At 41.6% G+C, this 15,344-nt stretch overlaps 1 protein-coding gene across 4 annotated transcripts in view; it reads right to left on the bottom strand.

The window, feature by feature from the left end:
• IQCH (IQ motif containing H) overlaps positions 1-15,344 on the bottom strand; it is an 82,507-nt gene that overhangs the window by 46,400 nt on the left and 20,763 nt on the right. For all 4 annotated transcript variants that reach the window (XM_082198368.1, XM_082198369.1, XM_082198367.1 and 1 more), the window contains exons 10-12: positions 15,167-15,233; positions 7,659-7,742; positions 2,604-2,779 (exon numbers count right to left, since the gene is read on the bottom strand). In XM_082198368.1, the coding sequence (XP_082054494.1) occupies positions 2,604-2,779; positions 7,659-7,742; positions 15,167-15,233 (327 nt within the window). The remainder of the gene's footprint in view (positions 1-2,603; positions 2,780-7,658; positions 7,743-15,166; positions 15,234-15,344) is intronic.

Here is a 15,344-nt window from a genome sequence, read left to right as displayed (position 1 = left end):
AGAGCTCAGAAAACAAGGCGGAAACTTTGTTTTTCAAAACCCCTAAGACCTTGCAATAACACTGCACTTGATAGAGAAGAGGCTCCTTTGCAACATAGAAAGAGCCTTGAAATGATTTGCGGTCAACATCCCCACACATTATAGTGTTAGGGCAGGAGAACAGCCTCCTTCCTCAGGGCTGCCATGGGGAGCAAAAATGCTGGAAAGTCTGCTGTTCACCTGTCTGCATTAAGGTGTGTGCATACATCTCCCTGCCTGCTTTCCCCCACTGGTCTGCTAAGCATGTGTGTGTCTGCCTATCTGTATGCTGCCCATCCCAACTACCAACTGAGTGTGTGTATGTCTGCCAGCTGCCTGAATGTGCATGAGAGTGTGTCTGCCCGCCTTTCTGCATGTGTGTGTGCATGCAATGGCCATGGCCATGTGGTCTTTCTCAGAGGAGTGGCCAGCCCTCAGAGTTTAGAAGGAATGAATGAAAGTTGTGCACAAACTCATCTCCGACTCCTACCCATTTAAACCTTAGAACTGCACTGGGAAGAGCTTAATGTCATAAAGTCTAAACCAGGGGTCATGGGCCACAAGCAGCCCACGGGGTTCATTTAACCAGCCTACGAGCCGCTCCTGAACCGAGCAGCCCGCTTGGCAAGTCCCCACATGCTGTGCTAAACCGTCGCAGCGCGGCGCGGGGACTCGCTTCCGCGGTGCTAGAAATCGCGTCTGCTCATTCGCCAGAAATTGTGTCTGCACAGATGAAGACGCTGGAAATTGTGGGTGCACGCAGTCATGTGCGCGCACAATCCGGCCCATGGAGGGATCTCTGCTGGAGTGAACCCTTGCCTTTTCCTGTAAGACCTATTGCAGTTGTTAAGAGTCGTCAACAGGCTCATCTCAGCTATCTGCCAATCACCCATTCCCACCACCCTTCTGAGTAATACCCCTCCCCACCTTCTCACTATATAGAAGGATCTGGCAACTTCTGTTTCAGTGTATCTGAAGAAATGTGCATGCACATGAAAGCTCATACCAAGAACTAACTTAGTTGGTCTTCAAGGTGCTACTGGTAGGAATTTTTTTATTTTGACTATAACCTTCTGTGTTGTTGTTTTAATTTTTCTTTAGAACAGCAGCCCTCATATCACAACACACCTTTGAAAGTTTCCAAACTTTCCAAAGTGCTTTTTCCTGTGGCATCAGGGGCTGTTGTCTGAGAAATCCACGCCCAAAGTCCTTTCAGGCATGCAGAACTAGCTGCTAGGTTTTATGGATTCCACCCCCCACCCCCAGCTTCAAAGAAAACTGGGTCTATCTGCTTTTCAAACCTCTTACTTTGTGGGCCTCTGTGCAGCAGATTAACTGCTAATGATGTATTTCCATATATGGAGCTGAAAACTGCTGCCCACCTCCACAATTCTCACCCTTAAGTACGCCCGATTGAAATATGCAATTAAAACTTCAGTACAATGGACTGTGCCTGTATTACAAAGAATCCACGTCCCGCTTGTGCAAGGTATTCAACATTCACCCTTTGTCCTCCAAATAGATATACATGTGAACATAGACTTTTATGATGGTGAGAAGCCCATTGGTGTCGGTAACATCCTTAAGGTCACTGTGCACCGAAATGCTTTGCGAGACTGAGGCTGATAAACTGGAGGTTGTTTGGACTAAACTAAGGGAATGACTTAACTTTATGAAAAGCATGGATTGGCTGAACTGAAAGAATATGTTTATAATAGGTCAAAATTTAAGAGCCAACAAATTTGCATGTTGCGATTACTGTTCTCGTATGGTGCGGCATCATAGTTTTATAGTACAAATAATTACCCAGCAGCAGTGATCTTGCAGTGAAAGGGTTTTTTAATATTAAAAACAAACAAACAAAATGGGGAAGGGACAAATGACTGTAGTTGATGATATAGCCAAGATCACCAACTTACAGCTGAGGCTCAGTGAGTTCAAGATGATCCAAGGAGCATCCAAACGCACCCTGCCATAAATGAGCTTTACTGCATTGCAGCATTATCAAAAGGTCTTCAACAATGCAAGGGTACAGTAGTTGGAGGGGCAGAAGAATGGGGTGGGGGTGGCAGTTTCCTTTCAGAGTGAATTCTAGAGAATTAAAACCAACTAGATGGGTTCAAAACAACCAAGATATCCAACACCCCTCAATTAAAGACATTAAACGATCCAAGGGGAAAAAAGAGAGTCTTAAATTGGATTTTGCCACAATAAAAAGCTAGAGAGAAGGGAGGGAGGGGACCCACTGTCTGCGCAGCTGCAGAGACGGAAGCTCAGAGCAGCAGAAGGCATTCTGAGTACTTTGTTTTCCATTGCATTATAAATCTCTTTAAGTTCAGAGATCTAGATGAGGCCAGGCGTTGGGCAGGGACCAGTGGAGAAGGGCTGAGCTCAGCTCAACTTTCAGCCTGCAAAGCTAAACCAGGATATTTCCAACAGTCTTAACTAGTCACTTAATCTGTGAAGCTCTTAAAACTTGCAATAATATTTCACTGACGGCTACCAGAGCGTTGCAAGTTATAAAATTTCCAATTTAATTTTACGGCATTCCCCCCAGCTGTAGTAATTAGAAGACACAAACTCACAGGGAAGCTGTTTATGGCTTCAGGGGTGAGGATTTTGAACCTGTCCTGCAGGTCACCAATGTCCTTAGGGCTTCCAGATATAACAGCTGGCTGCAGACCCAAAAACGTATTGTAATAGTGCAGCATCTCATCGCTCAGTGGGTAGGGGCAAATGTAGATGACATCCACATTAGGATCTTAAAGACAAACAAATGAACAGGAGACTCACTGTTAATTATTGGTAGAAAGGTAACTTTTCTTGCCAGTATTACTTTTCATAACCACTTTATTTATTTTACAAATATCTGTATCTTTGCACATGTGCACACACACACACCTCTGCTCCAATCTCTCTTTCTCTCTCTCTCTCTCTCTCTCTGAAGAAAGTAGAACAAACCATTCAGTTTTCAGAACCAAGCCCACAAAACACAAAGTGTGGGATTGTTGGCTAGAAGTTCAGAAGTGTTGCAAGGGAGACTTAGCTGAATGACCTGTTTTAATATGGATGGGAATTGTGCATGGCTTTGAAAACATCTGCTATTAAAAACCAAGGTAGATTCAGCTTATAGCTTTGAGAAGGTTGCAGAAGAAGTTTCATACACTGCCCAGACCAATGGTGGAAAGAACTCCCAATCTTGTAACAAGGAAGTCTTGAAGTGTGTTTGGTCAAATGTACAACACAATATGGCATATAATACACAGTACTTTAGGGACAGCCGCTCCCCATATGAACCTACTTAGACCTTGCAGTCATCATCTGAGGCTCTTTTTTGTGTGCCCCTTCTGAGGCTAGCAGGTGACAACACAAGAACAGCCTTTTTAGTGGTGGTTCCCTGACAGCGGAATGCTCTCCCCAGGGAGTCACACCTGACATTAAAAGGGGATTCTACAAATTCATGGAGGATAAGGCTATCAGTTCTGACCAAAACTGCGGGAGGTAGTGGAAGATAGGAGTGCCTGGCGTGCTCTGGTCCATGGGGTCACGAAGAGTCGGACACAACTAAACGACTAAACAACAACTAAGGCTATCAGTGGCCACTCACTTAGGATGGCTATGCTGTCTACTTCCATTGTCAGAGGTAGTATATCTCTGAATACCAGATGCTGGGAACCACAAGTGGGGAGAAGGCTTTTGCTATCAGGTTCTGTTTGCAAGCTTCCCATGGACATCTAGATGACCTAGAGGGATATTTAGCCTGATCCAGCAGGTCTCTTCTTATGTTCCTGCTGTATTATATTAAAGCCAAACTAGATTTCACAGTGGAAATGTGCGGATAACTAGTTAGTCTCTGTACACACTTTGACATTGAAAAGGTATTACACTGTTGGGAGAGGGAGGCATATGACTTACCAAAAAACATCTTCCCTAATTTGCCTCCTGAGTTTTCGTGTTCTCTCCACTCATGGAGAAGCCAAGAAAATCTTTCCCAGAGGTGAGTCACAAAACACTCCTCCAATCTAGCTACTGTGTGCTAGAAATGCTGCCTTCTTTGCCTTGATTTTTTTATTTGTTTCCCACTGTTGCCACCACTTGCTGAACCACCAGTCTTCATGGCTTAGAACAGTGTTCATGGCCTTCCCTTCTCTCTGCTCTCATAGGTCTCTAAATCCCTGCCTGTGACCTTTACTCCCCCAGCTCCAGCTTCCACCTGCACCCTGGAATGACCCCACCCTTCCTCCTCTGCTGCCATGGATATTGGGAAATGCTTCTAATATGCCTTGGTGATGTTACTTCTCACTTCCTCTAGATCCTCCTTAAAATGTTTTCTGTGAAGCTTTTGGCAAAATCTAAGGGTCTCTTACTGTAGCATAAGTCTCAAGGACATATAACTGAAATAATCACATTTCCTTCCCCCCAATTACTCCAGTCTCCATTTCACATCCTGATATTTCCTTCATGCTGTGGACAGCTGTGTTGCTGATTTGAAGCTATCCTTTGCCCAGGTGCAGATACATTTTGGAGGGACAGCCCAAATACACATGTAACCCAAGTGGGAATTCAAGAAAGCAGTCTTTTAATATCTCCCAGGAAGCTCCTTGGGGAAAGGTGGGAGACAGATGCAATAAACCAAGAGGGGGAAGGAGGTTTTTAATAGAAGGAGCCGCAAGCCTTCCAAGTGGTAGTGTGACATGGTGCCTGCAACTTTCCCATTCATTCAGAAGTAACAAATCTTTCCTAAAATAAACACTACCACATAAAAGAACCGCACTGAGGACAAAATAACATTAGTGCCTTCATAATATATAAAGGCAATTAAGTGATTATTTTAGACTCCTGTAAATTTTCAGAACTAATACATTTTTGTGCAAAATTCGCTAAATGGCATTTATGAAATAATAATGATGCTGAAATATAAATGAATCATGTAAAGTATGTCATTCTGGGGAGCCAGAAAAGTTGCCCATTGACAAATAAATATTCTTTGTTCCTTTGCTTAAGGAAGGGCTGCCACACAGGGGACCCTCCCCAGTTTAGTTCATGTCCCTTGTTGTCTCATATTCACTTATAATACTTCCTTTTGAATACTTTAAATAAGGGATCACCTCCATGCAACCCTTCAAAGGAAAACTTTGTTGTGAAATTATTTATAGCTCCATTTCCGCATAATGCTGAGAACCCACATTTGACTTTTTTGGAAAATGTATTTATTAAAACATTTCTACCCCACCCTTCTGGTGCACAACCACCGCTGAGAACATTTAAAAATTACAATTTTATAAAACAATAAAAAAGCAACAGGATCCGCAATTAAAACTAAGACATACAAATAATTATCAGCCACATACAACAAAAGTCTGCCAGAATAAAAAGGTCTTGAATGACTAGCAAAAAAAAGAAAGGAATGGAGCTAACCACACTTTATGAGTTTCATAGTCTGGGCATAGTCAATAACCCTAGAAGGGACACTCCTTCTTATCTTAGGGAACATTCATGATGATGATAATGATAATATTAATGATAATAATAATACTTTATTATTTATATCCTGCCCATCTGGCTGGGCTTCCCCAGCCACTCTGGGCGGCTTCCAACAAAATATTAAAATACAGTAATCCACCAAACATTAAAAGCTTCCCTAAACAGGGCTGCCTCCAGATGTCTTCCAAAAGACTGGTAGTTGTTGTTCTCTTTGACATCTGGTGGGAGGGCGTTCCACGGGGTGGGTGCCACTATCGAGAAGGTCCTCTGCCTGGTTCCCTGTAACTTGGCTTCTCACAGAGAGGGAACCGCCAGAACGCCCTCGGCTCTGGAACTCAGTGTCCAGGTAGAAAGCTGGGGGTTGAGATGCTCCTTCATGTATGCTGGACCGAGGCTGTTTAGGGCTTCAAAGGTCAGCACCAACACTTTGAATTGTGCTCGGAAACATACTGGGAGCCAATGTAGGTCTTTCAAGACCGGTGTTATGTGGTCTTGGTGGCCACTCCCATGGAAGCGGGGTAATATGCCAAAGGGTAATGCTTTGAATTGTGTCTGGAAGCAAATTGCAGGATTGGTGTAATGTGATCCCATGGCTAGGTGGTGGCTTTCAGGACCAACTTAAGCACCTAAAGATTCCTCATGCGGTTCTATTTACATAGTAGTAATCCAACCCAGACACAGCAAAGGCACAAGTTGCCAATCTTTTTCAGACCAGGGGGCATATTTTGGATCTTGAGAGTCTAAGGGCACAGTGGCGTAGCGTGGGGGGTGCAGGGGAGGCCGGCCGCACCGGGCGCAACATCTGGGGATTAGGGTTAGGGGGCGCAAATCCACGGGTTATGGGGCGCAAATCCACGGGTTAGGGGGCGCAAATTACTTGCCTTGCCCCGGGTGCTGACAACCCACGCTACGCCACTGTAAGGGCATCAGTCACAAAACAGCTGCCATGGGGCCATGGTATATAACACAACATTGGGGGCATGACACAATACAAAATTAGATGGAGTACAGCCATTGCTGCTTTCTGCCCCTCCAGGGGCAACCTTATGTTTACTATGGGAAGTAAGCCACGGTCTCTGGTCCTGATTGTGGAAATATACCTGTTAAAGGCACAAAAGAACTGTTCCCCTCAATACCAATCTTAATTTAAGCTGCTATTCTGCACCCACTTAGCAGGGAGCAAGTGTCATTAAATGCAAACACTTTTGAAATTGTGACGTATACCACTGTACTATGTGTTAACTTTACAGTGAATTCTTAATGAGTGCCTGAACATTAACTCCTGCCCAATAGGAGACATACTAAGCCTCTTTGCAAAGTTTTCACATTTTGCATTTGCCATTTCGGAAGGGGATTATTTAACATCCACCTGCACTTACTATGCAATAGTATTTGCAGAAAACAACTTTTAGGGAGTACCTCATCTCAGACAAACCCACAACAGGAAAGATGTGTCCTGGTTGCTGGGGGGAAAGGAATAGCAAATGGTGGGGATTCCAAAAGCTACTAGAAAATAAGACTGAAGGAGGGAAGGTGCAGTAAAGGGGAGGGTGGAAGTGCTTTTTTAGGACCCCAGGGATTCCTATTGCTGGGTGTCCAAACAAATTACTTATCAATCACAATTCTGACTCAGTTCTGACAGGTAGGAACAGCCAGGCTGGCTAAGTTTACAGAAATCACATGGAAGGGTACCCACACATTTTGCTTCATAGCCTTATTTCTAGGAGGACTAGATACTTTTTATAAAATAACACAAAAGCTCGAATTCGGGAGTCCCTTCCTCAGGGCACCAATGCAGGCCTTTGTGGGTGCCATGGCCATTCCTGCCATAAGCCAAAGGCCAAGGTGCCAAACAGTATTGCCTCAACACCCCTGTCTGGAATCAGCTTTCAAGGAAGAACCAAAACCATCGCAAAATGGTTACTCTTAAATAAATCTATTCCCATCATGGTGACTTTAGAGTTGGAATTGTACCCCATAAACTGCTTTGGGATCCTTGATGGGAAGTGGTCCATAAGTGACTATAATGAATAATATGTCTTTGGTGGCAACAAATGGTTGCTTGCATTGGCTTGAAAACACGTATCCAACTGAAATGGGTCTTTTTTCTTTTGGGAAACTTGAAGGATGTATGACAAGTAGGAGCATGTCTGTACCTCGTATTTCACAGAGTCTTCCAAACTGTGTCCCCTGATAAATAGTGAAATCAGGAGTCGCCTCTCGAACAGAATGTGCATACCCTGAAAGAAGCCACAACACATTATCTGCAAATTGCACTTGCAATGATCTCCACACATGGAGCTGTATTCAATGCTAGTCATACTCAGAGTAGATCCATTGAAATTAATGTATATGCCTAACTTGGGTCCATTAATTTCAACTGGCCTACTCTGTATAAAACTTAGTTGGCTACAGCCCCAAATTTAAACCTAGGATTGTACACTTGGATGGCTGTGTTCTTTGTCTCACCTAGGAAATTTTGATGTCAAGGTTTCGTAGCAGCTTCACTGCTTAGAACAAAGCCTGTCCACAGATGAAGTTGATATTTGGTATAAAAGTTGTCCAACTATGTACTGCAATCATCAGAAAAGTCTTCAAATAATATATTTTTGGCTAAAAAGACCTGAAGACCATCATGATGAAGCTAAATAATAAATCCAAATAATAAATAAGAAAGCATGGAAAACATTACTGTGCACACTTAAAATCACAAACTTGCACTGGGCTTTGAATCCAACTGAAATGTGATAAAACTGCTTTGGATTCCTTCTGAATATGGCAGTCAAAATTCTTTCCTGTGAATTACAGCAAATTATACTTCCATTAAACAGAGCAGGAGCCTAGATTTCCCTCCCCCTTTAGTAGAAAGCTAATCTACAGCCTTTTAAAGAATCTCTAAGTGCCTAAAATATCCACATCTCTCTGCAATACTGTTCAGAAGCAGGAGAAATGAGGCATCCCCAGGTTCAAACATAGCATTCCTAATTTAAGATTTTTAATTGTCTTGTTTACTATCACTTCTCCAAAAGCAAGCCATGAACTAAGGTTTTGCGTAACAGAAGACAATGAACAAAACTAGATTATTTGCATTATTATTGGATAATACCACACACAAATAGAACCATGTTAAAAGGAGACTGTGATGTTAAATCTACATAAAATTTATTCAGCAGATCAAAATGCATCCAGATGTATTTTTATTTAAAAAATGTAAAAGGTAAATAACTCATAAAAGCAAGGCTCATTTTTGAGAGAGCAATTTGAGACATTTTCCTTTATAAGTTGTTTTTTTTCTTTTTTGCAGTTTCGCACACACTCTCTCTCTCATTAAATGCATATTTAGTTTATAATAGCAGTGACATCTGGAACACTTTTCACCCATTCCACTAAGGACTTCTAATACCCGTTTGTTAGAATAAAACTTGTGTGGGGTTCCCCAGAACACACTGCTTAGGGGATGGCAAACCTTTTCTTTGTTATAGGACTGAAAATGAGTACACAGGATGCATAAACTGTCAAAGATAGGACCATTACTACAAACCAATGACATTATTTCCTTCAAAATGGTTTATACATAGCGCCTTGTTAGTATGTCCAATTTACAACTTTAAACTTAGCTAATTCAATGTTAGCCTGCCTAAAAACTGTCCTAATGTAAACAAACAAAAAAGATCAATTGGCAAAAGAAAGAGCTGTCATGAAATCAATAGCAAGTGCTGCTTAACAAACACAGGCTTGATGTGGGTTCTTGAATGGTTTGCTAACAAGATTAAAGCAATGCCTTTTCCATATGACTAATGTACCAAGAATCTTCAGAAACGGGGCCAAAATTCCTTGGAAAAAATGCTACAACATGGAAAAATTGTCCTCAATGCTCTACATTTTGGAAAATGTAGTAGCAGACATTCAAGACACACATCTGTATGTTTGTCTGTGTGGGGAGGGTGGGTGAAAATTCAAAACTTGAGCACTGACAAAAATCATTATATGAGCATATATATGAATGCTATGTGGCACAGCTTCATGCTTCCAACAGTAACAGAGCTTTTGGAAAGTTTACATGCAGAGTATGAAAACAAAAGCTTTTCTCTGTTGTTCATATCTAACATCAGGTAAAGACTATGTAAAGGTGTATGACATATGCTACAACTGAAGTTCTATTTAGTTATCATTGTGTTAACAGAAGAAGCTATCAGGAAGTAACCTTAAGCAACCAATCTCCTTAACTGGATTAGTATCCTCTATATCATAAGCCACAATACTGTGTTCCTAAACATATTTCTTGGGGTGTGGGAGTCTGGCTGGGGAAATGGAAGCATATACCAAAATAAGGGCACTTAAGTTAGCAATCTGAGTTATCATCTCAGATGGTCTGGACAATCTGCAAAGGTGCAACAAGATGGTAGCAAAGCAAGGAGAAAGTTTAGCAAACCCTTTCCAGATGCTCACGTGAGCAAACCAAACTATGAGCCACAATGGAAGGTGAAAGGTAGCCCAGCAGTTTCCCCTAAGGGGAAGTCCCTTCTGCTCCCCAACATGACGATTAGTTATTAGATCCTGAGTGAAAAAGCAAAATCTGCCAAAGCTTGACAAGATTAAAAAAATCTGCTTTGAGACTAACACCCCGAGCTGGTCTGAATAAGCTATGTGCACCGTTTGTGACATTATCCTGGTGTCACGACCAGGAATCCCTAAACCAGGAGATATGAGGTACAGTCTGACCTTCCCACAGCACACACCTACCAGATTCTAATAGTGAGAAGCCTCTGGTACCTTAAAGGAAGCATTGGTGGATGGGTAGCGCATCTTAGCACAGCCTTTGTCAACCTGGTGCCCTCCATTTTCTCTGAACTACAACTCCCATTAATCCCAGTTACAGTCTAAAATATATGGAGGGCATCAGGCAGGCAAAGGCTGCCTTAGCACAACAACATAGAAGTGTAGAATCATAGAGCTGGATGGGATCACGGGGGTCATCTAGTCCAACCCCTGCAATGCAGGAATCTTTTGCCCAACCTGGCACTTGAACCCACGACCCTGGAATTAAAAGACTCATGTTCTACCGAATGAGCAGCCACCTGTTATGAGCATATAGTACTGTAATGTGCATGAAGACTACAGATTTCCAAAGGAGAATTATGAGCTGAAATTGAGCAGTAAATCTTCAGAAGCTCTCTGTGGAGCTCCTGAATATTACTAGAGGGTCCAAATCTCCTGCCCATTCCCCACTTTTTTTACTTGCTTAAGGTGAGGATGGGCACACTGAAAAGCACAGCACCACTGGTGAGAATCCAGCTGCCTGCCATCTTAATTACCACAGAGGCATCTATATGTAAAAAAATTCTATACAACAGGAAACTGTGATCCGCTGAAGGATGCTGGTGGACTTGGGTCTAAAAGGCAGATCTTCTCCAGGCAGCCACATTCAGCCCACGAGTAGATGCTAGGTTTTATTCTGAAAATCCACTGGTATCTCAGTAAGATCACAGCCTTCTAGGAACTGCAAAACAGGGCTCCTTGTACTGTACTCAGGAACTGCCTTTGTGAAACTCCCATTCAACAGCTAAAGGAGGTTTAAGATGGGCTAGTGGGGTTAAGGGGAGAAGGGAATGCTTCCATAATCATACATTATATGCAGCTTCACCAGAGCTGTGCTGTGGAGCAGAACTGTTTATTTTATTAGGATGTAACACCACAATAGGGACGCAGGTGGCGCTGTGGGTAAAAGCCTCAGCGCCTAGGGCTTGCCGATCGAAAGGTCGGCGGTTCGAATCCCCGCGGCGGGGTGCGCTCCCGTCGCTCGGTCCCAGCGCCTGCCAACCTAGCAGTTCAAAAGCACCCCCGGGTGCAAGTAGATAAATAGGTACCGCTTACCAGCGGGAAGGTAAACGGCGTTCCGTGTGCTGCGCTGGCTCGCCAGATGCAGCTTTGTCACGCTGGCCACGTGACCCGGAAGTGTCTCCGGACAGCGCTGGCCCCCGGCCTATAGATGTGAGATGGGCGCACAAACCCCAGAGTCTGTCAAGACTGGCCCGTTCGGGCAAGGGTACCTTTACCTTTAACACCACAATAGCCCAGCGTTTGACTTGGCGAGAACCCCTTTCTGAACCATCATAACCCATAAATCACGGCCGGAATGCCTTATTGCAGTTTCAAAAGTAGTATTAATTTTTAAAATTCACATGTTAATTTAGGAAACAGGGTGGAATGTTTTTTATTGAAGAACTGCATCCCACTACGGCATTTGCCTAATGTGTTCATAGAACAGTCCTCTGTGTAATCAGGAGATTTCCTAGAGGTTACAACAGATAATGGAAGGGAACTGGACAAGGAAGTAGATTAAGAACAGCCATAGATTTAAATATTAAATATTATGTAGTGCAGGGAGGGGATCTGTCATTCATTTGAAAATAAAACATTCCAGTGGAAGAATTATTCTAAAATCACAGAAATTCTCTCACAATGAATGCAACCTATGTTATTGCCCTTCAGTATTACTGCAAATGAAATGGGCCACTAAGATGACATTTCAAAGGGAAAAAACCATTTATTATTAGCTAAATTCTTAAACATTGTTATTAATACTAGACTTTTAATGCTTGATAATTCAAATTATTTTTGAAACTGATTACTACATTTCCCCCCTTTGACCTATCCTTTGCTTGTTAAATATTATGGTCAATAGATGAATAAATTGTTGTTGATGGAGTGATTTCATTTTCCCAAAATTGCACTGAAAATTTACAAGGCATTTTGCCTGTATTGCCATCAAGATAAGCTGAATATGAACAGAGAAAAATGAACCACATACCCAACTAATCAAAATGTCATTTCGTTTTTCCAATTCCAAAGGTTTACATAAGTCAAAAACTATATGCAAACTATTTTTAATACCAGCTGTTTTTAAAGAGAAAGCATCATTATAGCAGGCTGGTTACAGAAAATGCATTGTCTCCCCATCCTGCGCTCTCAACAAGTGTCTCTTAAACTCAGGCAAACTATTAATGTTAGAATTATGGCTGTTCCTCAACAATACTGTTCATTGATGCTCAAGAATCAAAGCATAACATTCACAAGATACACCGTGATCAAGGAAGGGCACATGGTGCTTTGATTTTTTGCACTTTCATTTCTAGTCTTAAAGTGACTGACTCTTTCAAAGACAAAGTTGCCAGTAACATGGCTTCCAAACAAAAGCAGCAAAGGAACAAATATATTTGCTTTAGCTTTATCTACAAATATTGTGAAATGCAAGTTTAGCCTGCTGCCCAAACTGAAACATTAGCAAACACCAGCATAACATTCCAGAAACACCAGTTTAATGGCATGTTTTGTGCTATGTGGTGATTCTTTTTGTGTACTGTGGTGATTCTTTTTCTCAAGCATTTGCTGCTATAGAGAAACTGACAAACTGGGAAGAATGCCTCACTCATCTGAATTTATGTCCAGTACGTACAATATAGTTATGATTGCCAATCTAAGGGCGTGGCTACTTGCTATATGGACAAAAATGAAGTTTGGCTATTTTATACCAACACACCCTTGTGAGTGGATAGGAGTGGTCTGATAGTGTGGTAAAAACAACAACAAAAACAGTTAAGTAGACTTCTCCTGATTTGATATAAATATTTATGGTGGAGCTGGTCTAAAAACTGAAAAAGATTCGAAAGAAAGAAAGAAAGAAAGAAAGAAAGAAAGAAAGAAGAGCTAAAAGTGTTACATCAGTTTGTGGATTCTTTTTTTTACGTCCTGAAAATTCACCAGCATTTTAGTGCAAAGTTATCTTTATATATAGATTATTATATGCAATGTCACCCAATACACACATTTTGGGAAGTGATTTCTCCTAACATAATGCATTTATCTAATATATGCATTTTTGTACACATTACTTGATTGCACTGCAAAATTTGGGTACATTAAAATATGGAAGGATGACTGTGTTTCAGTTTACATATTGTTTCAGGAAGTGCAATTTAGCTAGATACATCTTCAAATGCAAACTGAATGAAGTATCTCTCTCAGCCTGACTAGGGAGTAAATCCCATTGAACTCAGTGGGATACTTCCAAAGAATTTGTCTGGTTCCTGGATGCCAGAAAGTGCCCTCCATAGATCAGGCAAAATGTCAATTTTGAAATGGAAATGGTCTTTTTAAAGTGCAAATATTCTAAAGACACTAATTGCTACCCCTTTAGTTATAGCACCAACATTTTATTTTTCTGTCAAATGTTCTCAAAAAGGAGAAACAAATTATTTCTTTAAAAAACATCTTCAAGACATTTGCATAATCTCCAATGACATTTGTATATTTTGCTAGAGGTAACAGAAAGCAAAAGGTTATATAGAATATTAATGGGGCTCACTTGCAGAAAAATCTTCATCTATTTTTATTATATCAAAAGAATTAGAAAGGACTTCTAAAAGCACTAAGCATTTGGTAATATTGCTGACGTCTGATTCCAAAGATCTAAAAATGTTTGTTTGCCAGCCATAAAAATTATTGCCCAACTCCTCTTTGCATTTTAGGTCAAGAGCAGTAGAAAGTACAAAATAAAATGATAAGGTACTATGATAGAAAAGGAAGCTAGGCTGCATATTCCAAACCAGTGTGACACTTTACATGTGGCTTTGAAGAGGAATGACTGAATAAGACCAACGGATTGCAAACAATTGTTGGGACATTCACAGCTATGAAATTGCCCCTTCATTCTGTTCATTTTGTGCCAGCCAAGTCACCCCAGAGGTTCACCCCCTGCCCTTCAAGCTGAAACCATAAGCAAGAGCAAAGATGCATATATTGAAGAGAAGCATTTAATACTTCTTCTTACATAGTTTCCACCCCTTCGGATTAAGCCAACTACCGTACATTTCCTGAATTTAAGTGGATTTTAAAATCTGCGACCACGGCTTATATTTTCACCAATTTCCTAGAGAGAATATTTCTACCCTTCTGAAAAAAACACACAGGCTACCCCATCACTTTCCAGGAAAGACTTTTTAAAGCCCCCCAATTCATAAATGTAATTAAATAATTACATTAGCGCTAATTAACATGAAACTGCAGATTATTTAAGTACGGGGGGGAAAACCCCACTATTCAACTTCTTAATTATTCTTGTGCACATAGCATCTCCTTTTGCTCAGGCGCCCAAGGTGCAAATAAAGCATCCCATCTGCTCGTAATTAGAACTAAATAATTTCAGAGAATGCAGCTTATCATTTTGACTGCACATTTGATTAAAAACAGGGCGCAAGCAAGATCCCAGTTTATTGGTGTAATAGCAACGAAGCAGGCAAGCCCATGTCCCCCCTGTCATTAACGGATACTGGAAACATTATCTGCTATATTGAGGGGAGGGGAGGGGGGAAGAAGGGAGGGGAAAATACAACTTTTTAGTTCATTTCATACAGATGAAAGCGAATTACAGCAAATCACCTCTCCACTGAATAGCGGCCTCTACATAATGACTTTATTTGCTTAATCCCCAAATTAAACGCCGTTTCAAGCGAAGGCCCTGTGTTATTACTCTCATCATGTCGACAACATTTTCCTGCCGAGACCAATTTGAATAAAACAAGGGCCTTCCTTGAACTCAATCAAGGAGTCATAATGTGGTGGGTAATAGAGGTTGCTGATAGATCCAGAGACAAAAGCGTTATACCTAATGATGGGATATGGATAATGGTCCTCCTAGAGGTCCTGATGCGATTCCAGTTGGCGGCCAGATGCTAAAAATCAAGAGAAGGCATTGATCAGTGACAGGGGGAAGCTGTGGCGGATACAATCCAGTCAAACTTCAGCTGTTTCCCTCCCCCCTTCCCTTTTCCCACTGTACAGTT

Source organism: Podarcis vaucheri (genome assembly GCF_965113315.1).
Source record: "Podarcis vaucheri genome assembly, chromosome: 14".
NCBI classification, from domain to species: domain Eukaryota; kingdom Metazoa; phylum Chordata; class Lepidosauria; order Squamata; family Lacertidae; genus Podarcis; species Podarcis vaucheri.
Note: the sequence above shows the minus strand (reverse complement) of the source record. Positions and strands in the feature narration are given on the sequence as shown.